This window comes from Lotus japonicus, chromosome 1 (assembly GCF_012489685.1).
Source record: "Lotus japonicus ecotype B-129 chromosome 1, LjGifu_v1.2".
NCBI classification, from domain to species: Eukaryota; Viridiplantae; Streptophyta; class Magnoliopsida; order Fabales; family Fabaceae; genus Lotus; species Lotus japonicus.
Window position 1 is genome coordinate 134,391,814 of NC_080041.1, and position 8,303 is coordinate 134,400,116.

The 8,303-nt window shown below is 43.1% G+C and overlaps 1 protein-coding gene across 5 annotated transcripts; it reads right to left on the minus strand.

Annotated features, from left to right (window-relative positions):
* Positions 1-3,298: 3,298 nt before the first annotated feature.
* On the minus strand, positions 3,299-7,850 carry LOC130731171 (uncharacterized). 5 transcript variants are annotated; one of them, XM_057583378.1, is made up of 4 exons: positions 7,704-7,850; positions 7,444-7,543; positions 7,198-7,254; positions 3,299-4,545 (listed from the first exon to the last, which is right to left on the minus strand). In XM_057583378.1, exon 4 carries the CDS (start codon positions 4,538-4,540, stop codon positions 3,542-3,544), a length of 999 nt encoding a protein of 332 aa, XP_057439361.1. In that variant the 5' UTR covers positions 4,541-4,545; positions 7,198-7,254; positions 7,444-7,543; positions 7,704-7,850; the 3' UTR covers positions 3,299-3,541. The 5 variants fall into 4 exon arrangements, with proteins under 5 accessions (XP_057439361.1, XP_057439360.1, XP_057439359.1 ...); XM_057583377.1 differs by lacking the exon at positions 7,704-7,850 and adding an exon at positions 7,611-7,660; XM_057583376.1 differs by lacking the exon at positions 7,704-7,850 and having other exon boundaries at positions 7,469-7,683.
* Between the last annotated feature and the right edge of the window lie 453 nt (positions 7,851-8,303).

Genomic DNA, 8,303 nt, shown 5'->3' on the forward strand with positions numbered 1-8,303 from the left:
AAACTGATCAAGGCTAGCTTCATCCGTGAGGTGCAGTATCCAACATGGCTCGCCAATGTTGTGATGGTCAAAAAAGCTAATGGGAAATGGCGGATGTGCACAGATTACACAAGCTTGAACAAAGTGTGCCCCAAAGATTCGTATCCACTTCCCAATGTTGATAAGCTTGTGGATGGAGCTTCCGGGAATGAACTTTTAAGTCTCATGGATGCTTACTCGGGCTACAATCAAATCATGATGCATCCCTCGGACGAGGAAAGTACAGCATTTATGACCAATCAGGCGAATTATTGTTACAAGACAATGCCTTTTGGTTTGAAGAATGCAGGAGCTACGTACCAACGGCTCATGGATAAAATCTTTTCAAAACAAGTGGGCAGGAATATGGAGGTGTATGTGGACGACATGATCGTAAAGTCCGCCAGGGCTAGTGATCATGGCGGCGATCTTAAGGAAGCGTTTGCTCAATTAAGAACATATCAAATGAAGTTGAATCCTGAGAAGTGTTCTTTTGGGATCCAGGGAGGAGAGTTCTTGGGATTCATGTTGACATCGAGAGGAATAGAAGTGAATCCTGATAAGGGAAGGGCGATCTTGGAGATGAAAAGCCCAAAAAGTGTCAAAGAAGTTCAACGTTTGACAGGCCGAATGGCCGCCTTGTCACGTTTCTTGCCAATGGCGGGTGACAAAGCGGCCCCATTCTTCACATTCTTAAAAAAGAATTCAAAGTTTCAGTGGACAGAGGAATGCGAACAAGCTTTTACCAAATTAAAAGAATCATTGGCCACATTACCAGTACTTTCCAAGCCAACACCAGGTGTTCCATTAGTGCTTTATCTAGCAGTTACTAACAAGGCGGTGAGTACAGTGTTGCTCCAGGAAGAGGGAAAAAAGCAGAAAATTATATATTTCGTGAGCCATACTTTACAGGGGGCAGAGTTGCGGTACCAAAAAATTGAAAAGGCTGCATTGGCGATTCTGAAAACTGCGAGGCGCCTCAGGCCTTATTTCCAAAGTTTCCAAGTCAAAGTTAAAACTAATGTCCCCTTAAGGCAAGTACTTCAGAAGCCTGATTTATCAGGGCGATTGGTTAGCTGGTCAGTGGAATTGTCAGAATATGATATACAATATGAGCCAAGGGGCCAAGTCACAGTTCAAAGTTTGATCGACTTCGTGGCGGAATTAACACCCACGGAAGGCAACAAGACTCGAGGAGAATGGGTCCTATCTGTGGATGGATCCTCTAATAACACTGGAAGTGGGGCTGGGATAACAATTGAAAGTCCAGACAAAATGATCATTGAACAGTCTCTAAAGTTCGAGTTCAAGGCGAGCAACAATCAATCTGAGTATGAGGCTTTGATCGCCGGCTTAAGGCTAGCCATTGAGTTGGGAGTCCAAAAGTTATTTATCAAGGGAGATTCGCAGTTAGTGGTTAAACAGGTGAAAGGCGAGTACCAGGTAAAGGACCCGCAACTTTCCAAATACTTGGAAGTGGTGCGCAGATTGATGATGGAGGTCAAAGAAATTAAGATAGAACATGTCCCGAGGGGACAAAATGAGAGGGCAGATGTGTTAGCGAAATTGGCGAGCACAGGGAGATTGGGCAATTACCAAACAGTCATTCAGGAAACCCTGCCTCGCCCGAGCATTGATCTGGTAGAAATAAAGTTGAAAGCAGTCAAGTCAGTAAGTGAAGGCGAGCCTTCTTGGATGGAGTCAATCAAGATCTTCCTAGAAAACCCTCCAAAGGATGACGATGTGAACACAAGAGCAAAACGAAGGGAAGCCAGCTTTTACACAGTGGTGGATGGTGAGTTGTATCGGCGGGGAATTATGTCCCCTATGCTCAAATGCGTTGACACCAAGGACGCCCATGGAATAATGGCGGAAGTCCATGAAGGTGTTTGTTCAAGTCATATAGGCGGGAAATCCTTGGCGGTAAAAATTGTGAGCGCTGGATTTTATTGGCCGACAATGAAGAAGGACTGTCTGGAGTATGTTAAGAAATGTGAAAAATGCCAAGTCTTCTCTGACTTACATAAGGCTCCGCCAGAAGAATTAACAACCATGATGGCGCCTTGGTCATTTGCTATGTGGGGGACTGACATTTTGGGACCATTCCCAGTAGCGAAGGCACAAATGAAGTATATCATCGTGGCGGTTGATTACTTCACTAAATGGATAGAAGCCGAGGCAGTGGCAACTATCACGGCCGCCAAGGTCAGCAGTTTCTTGTGGCGGAGGATTGTTTGTAGATTTGGGGTCCCCATGGCATTAGTAATGGATAATGGAACACAATTCACAAGTAACGTTACCCGGGAATTTTGTACAGAAATGGGAATCGAGATGCGATTTGCCTCTGTAGAACATCCACAAACCAATGGGCAGGCTGAATTGGCTAACAAGGTTATCCTGAAAGGTTTAAAGAAGAAACTGGATGAAGCAAAAGGGCTTTGGGCGGAGGAACTACCAGGCGTTCTTTGGGCATACAACACCACTGAACAGTCAAGCACAAAGGAAACCCCGTATCGTTTAACTTATGGGACTGACGCCATGCTCCCAGTGGAAATTGAAAACCAAAATTGGCGAGTGGCTCGGTTTAATGAGAATGACAACGGGGAAAATTTAATAGCTAATCTAATCATGCTGCCCGAGGAACAACGTGAGGCTCACATAAGGAATGAGGCGGGAAAAGTGAAGGTTGCAAGAAAATTCTCAACGAAAGTAGTGCCAAGAAAAATGAGGGTAGGAGACTTAGTGCTCCGAAAAAATACAATACCCGATAAACACAACAAACTTTCACCCAACTGGGGCGGGCCTTACAGGATTATAGGCGATGTTGGAGGAGGAGCTTATAAGTTGGAACAACTAAATGGCCAAAAGGTTCCACGAACATGGAACGCCTCTCATCTAAAGCAGTATTTTAGTTAATAGAAACAACCAAAGGTGAATGAAGCCGCACTCTTTTTTCCTTTCTTTGGAGAGGTTTTTAATGAGGCGGCATGTAAAAAGAATGGGGACAATTGTTCTCATGTATGAAAGAGAAATGAAGATTATTTCAACAGAAGTTACTTTTTAATTTTTTCATTTATATTACGAGTTTATGCAAAGTAAATCGTATCAAGGTATATAATACCGCGAATAAACCTTTCGGAATAAGAAAGTATCGCCATCCAATATTGCAAGCCTTGGCAATTCTAGTGGCCACTAGAAACCAAGCCTCGTCGAAAAATCGACTAAGGTATATAGACCTAAGTAACAACAAAAGTTGGTAACAACTCAAGATAACAACGACTGAACTTAAAGTGGTCTTCATTAAAGGTAAGAAAAAGGGGCGACGCCCGTACATGATTGAGAATGATGACAAACAAAAGGGCAAGGCCCAAAGAAAAAATTGACTTAAACAAAATAAAAACAAATTACAAATTCAAGCTACATTATCATTGTTGGCGTCGTTTCCCTGGCTTGCTCCAATTTGAGGGTCTTCCTTCTCTTGATCCTTATCCTTGTTCCGCTCATTCCTATCCCCGCCATCACTTTATTCTTCTTCAGACTCACTTTCATCATTGAATTGAGGAAGGAGGTCGAGGCTAATGTCGTCATCACCAACCACTTGACCATCCTTAATCTCCTTCAGCCACCCAATGCGGGAAAGATCAAAGCCCGGCTCAACCACACTAATCTGCTCTTTGGCCGCCAGAAAGCCTTGAGCAAACTGAAGAGAAGCACGCCCTAAGATAGAAGCATTCAGGCGTTCGTACTTCTTTTCCAGTTTTTGGCACTTGGCTTGAACAGCAGTGTGCTTATCATTGATGGCTTCTTTTAGAGACTTGGTCTTCTGAAGAAGCAGGTCAGAAGCCGCCAGATCAGCAGTTAACTTAGTGCACTTTTCCTCAGCAGATGTCAGCTTCTTATTGGCGGTCTCAGCATCAGCCTTAGCTCGCTCATAGGCGGTTTTATAATCGGCTGCCTTCTTCTCGAGACAATTCTTGGCTGAAATCACTTCTTTCACGCACTGGGCCATTCCCGCCACCGTGCTGGCAGCGGAAAGTGCATGAAATATGGCCAAGGAAGCAATGTTGGGGGGACCTTGGCCGGAAATGTCTTTGTGGACCCGATTGTCAAAAGTACGGGTCATGAAGTCCAACCCGTTGAAGTGAGGATCATTTAAACTCAGCAAGGGGGGAGGAGCCTCGCCACCAATGGTTGAGCTAGTGCCAGCTTGGCTAAATGGAGTTGGCGGGCGGTTAATCAACAAGCTTGAATCCTGGTGAGGTGACGGGACAACGTCGTGTCCCTTCTTTTTCTCTGCAGGCTGCCTTTTGGAAGCCTCGCCAGCTGATTGATGAGAAGGCTTACCACCAGCAGCGCCTGAGGTTCTTTGGCGTTTGGGGTCCCTGACGGTATCAGAGCCCGAAGTACCTTCATTCTTTTTCTTTTGCTCAGTCTCGGCGGCCCTTTTCTTCGCCGCCGCAGCAGACTGGGCGAGGTATTCCTTCATCTTGATGGGGTTGGCATCAACCTTGCTCTTTCCCATCGCGGCTGCATGGAAAACATCAATTAGGCGAGGTACATGAACAAAAAGAAAAACAAGTTGTGAAAAAATTATAAACTTACTAAAAAATTGATTTAAAGTGCCGGATTTCTACGCTTCAATCAAGTCATGACCAGAGATTACTGGTAATGTGCGGAGGTAATCGGCGATGGCCTGCTCGGATTCATCCAAGGCGTCATATGAAACGGATATTTTTCGGCGAGGGTTTTTTGTCCAGTAAAAGGGGAAGAGAGGGTTATTATCGGAATCCCGAAATAAGTTATTCATTTCAGGTGACTCCATAACTTTAAAGTATTTTTTCTGCCACACTTTGTAATGGCTTTTAAGGGCGGTGAATCGGCTCATGTTCTTGCGAGCCAAAAGGGGAACCCACTTGACAGATGTAGGTTTTGTGGTGACTGTCTTATAGAAAAGGAAAAACAAGGGATAGGTGGGAGTGCAACTCAAATGTTCACAGAGAATTTCAAAGCAGCGAATGAAACCCCAGGCGTTGGGCTGGAGTTGACAAGGCGCCACGTTCAAAAAGGTAAGAACGTGGCATATAAAAGGCGAGAAAGGGAGTTTGATATTCAAATCCAAGAAGAAATAGCCATAAACAAAAAAGAAGTCGGGCGATTCATCAGTGGGTTCCTTGCGAAAAAGAACACAATCGTCCTCGCCACATGGAAGAACATTTAACAGGTGATCTTCGTTATTCGAGGTGGCGGGATTTATCTTGGTAAACCCTTGAGAAGATATTCGAAGCGAACTGATGCTTCCAAGGCTACCCCAGATGGAGCGCCAAAGACACTTATCTTCAACTAAATGCGCATTGGAACGCCATTCGGGCGAAGACAAATCTCCATTAGAGGAGAGAACAGAATCAACGGAGCCGGCGGGACCGGAATCCTCGTGAGTGGAGGGCGAGGATTGTATTTCGATAACGGTGGGGGCAGAAACTTCCCCCTCCGTAGAAGGGGAAGTGAGCTCTAAGGAGGAAATGCTAAAATTTTGTGTCGACATGCTGGGTAATTTCATAAAAATAAAAAAGAAGATGAACAGGTCCAAACACAAAGAAAGAAGAAGACACACAGTGTCAAGAAAAGAGAAAGGGGAAGGACTCACCGGAGGAAGAAGCGGAGGATTGAGTAAAGAGAACGTCGGCGATGGGGGAGCACCGCGCAATGACGACGGTCGGAGTGAGCAAGGTTCACCGGAGAACAAAGAAGAGAGTGAAAGCTGCGATGAAAAAGTTTTCAGAGCAAAGGTTTTCAGAAAAGTGAAAAGTGAAAGGTGAAAAGGGTATTTATAGAAGAAAAAGGAAGAGAGAGAATGAGTGGGAAAGACTGCGAAGGGTTGTGGGATCGTGGGATCGTGGGATTTGAAATTTGAAAAGGTAGGAAACGAAAAGACATAACTCCTCGAGACGCACAACTGCATTTATGGCAAATGATAACAAAATCCCGGAAAAGAAGGATACGTGCGTCAGTTGAAAAGACGTGATTGACAGGTGTGATAACGGCGATGTATCGACAAAGATAAAAAATGGCGACATATAAAGGAACATGAAAAGGCGAGAATGCGACGACAGGCCCATGACTACAGAGAATGGCGATATACTGTAAAGACGTCTCGGCTCAAGGAACCTAAGTCTCATGTCACCTACACAAATGAAAGAACGGCGACACAATTATCAGAAGAACGAGGTAAATGATAAAGGCAGGCGATGAAGCAACGTATAAAGACATTTCGACTCAACTTACTTAAGCCTCATGTCTTGGGGGCATGTGGACTGGGCGGGACATAAGTATCCCTTATTCCCGCCCAAATCGAGCATTTAGATGAACGAAAGCAGCCATGGCGGGGTTTGTGGAACAACGTCGAAGCCCGCCCTTCTTTTGGATGGATCAACGCGCCAGCTGGAAGATTCCTTTAGTTTTGTCTTATATGTATATAGGCTTGGGCCCCGGTTGTCAGGCCCAAGTACAGAGAAAGTCCACGTTATGACCATTCCCTCTATAAAAGGAGAGGTCAACCTCTTGTAAAAAGTACCTTTTGAACATTTAATGAGAATATTCCTTTTGTGATATTTTTAGTACTCTGCTAGGGTTTACTTTCTGTCAGTTTTCGACGTCAGATCTCCCTAGTACAGAACACAAACTTACCTCTTTCATAAATTTCTTATCACTGTTACATTACATCAGTCATTCTTGACTTGGATCTTCTGCTCCTTAAGCCTAACAAGCCTCTAAAAAGTATGTACTTAGGCTTACACAGTTTCTAAAAAGCTTATCTTGCAACCTACACATGTTCTCTTCATCATTAGGCATTCTATAAAGCCACATCTTTTAGCTTTCAGTTTTAAAATCATAACTTTTAAGGATTTGATCAGAACCTCAATAGCAAATTGCCAAATACAATTTAAAGTGTAACTTATTGACACTAAATTAACAAATGAACCATCAATGGTATAGAAATCTTAAATCCAGGGAAATATATTAAAAAACATCAGAAAATAAATATGGTAATTTTCCATAGATGGTCTCTTTGAACCTTAATTTCATCAATATCAACAATCATTGGTAGGTGACAACAAACAACTCACTAAATTCAATCAGTTAAAGATATTATTGGACTATTAGATATAGGCATCAACCGACCTCTTCTCCTTTATAAATGGATCTAAAGACAACTATTGTTGCTTGACCATCTCTATCCTGCACACAAAGGATTTTTACATATTAATCTTTATTCACTTTTACATATATGAGAGATATATAAGGGAAAAAAAAACCATATATATGGGAGATAAGTTAGAAGAAAAACCATAATAAGTGAACGGGGAAATGAAAAACACAAAAGAAAACATAAGAAACAGTGAGTTAGAACAATAACAAAATACATACCAATGAAGAATAGCAAATTCTCTACCTTCTGCTCCCTCTTGCTCAAGACCAAGCTACCACCTTCTCTACAAAGCAATAGATAACCTCATTTTGTCCCATCCTGCAAAAAAACAACTTATAAGCATCAGACCCTTTCTAACGATGAGAAGAAGGCAAGGGGGTCAGACCCAATTGAGTAGTTGTGGTAGGAGCATTCTAAGAAATACATGTAGTGTAGTGGAATGAGTGAGATAATCAAACAATTGTGAGAGTATTTATACCAAATTTCAACTGAAGATGGACATGACACAAGTTGTAAAAATCCAAGAGTTGGGGATAAGATAGACAACTCAGCATGCTTCCATACCAAATCCCCCAAAAATCAGTGAGATGAAATCTAGGGCAAATCTTTCAGGAAACTGCATGTAGTCAACAATATAAGATAAAAAATTCATAAAAAGTACAAAATTAGGAGGAAACGTATGAGAAGTGCTAAACCAAGTACCAAATCTCCCCCAAAAATGCACATCTTATCAACAATATCAGATAAAAATTAATAAAAAGGACAGAATTAGGAGGAAACGTATGAAAAGTGCAATGCACCAGTTCAGAAAAGAACTGTTATGATAGCTTACCCACGTAAGAGTTGACAGGGTAACGTGATGGCCATCACCGGAGAATAGTGTTCTGCGCCGAGTGACGTCGGAAATCGCTGGAAACGGGAAATCTGTGGCATCGGTGACGTCGATGAAGCAAGAAATCGTGAAAAAAGAACGAAAGGGCGGCGGCGGCGGCGCCATCTGGAAAGAGAGGGAGCGATAGCAATGGTGCTTGAATTAGGTTGTGGTGAAGGTGGCGGCGTGATTCTAACAGTGAAGAGG

What these genes read in the sequence shown, in the direction of transcription:
- LOC130731171 (XM_057583375.1), bottom strand. Translation starts at nt 5,977, where the DNA reads ATGCAGTTGTGCGTCTCGAGGAGTTATGTCTTTTCGTTTCCTACCTTT.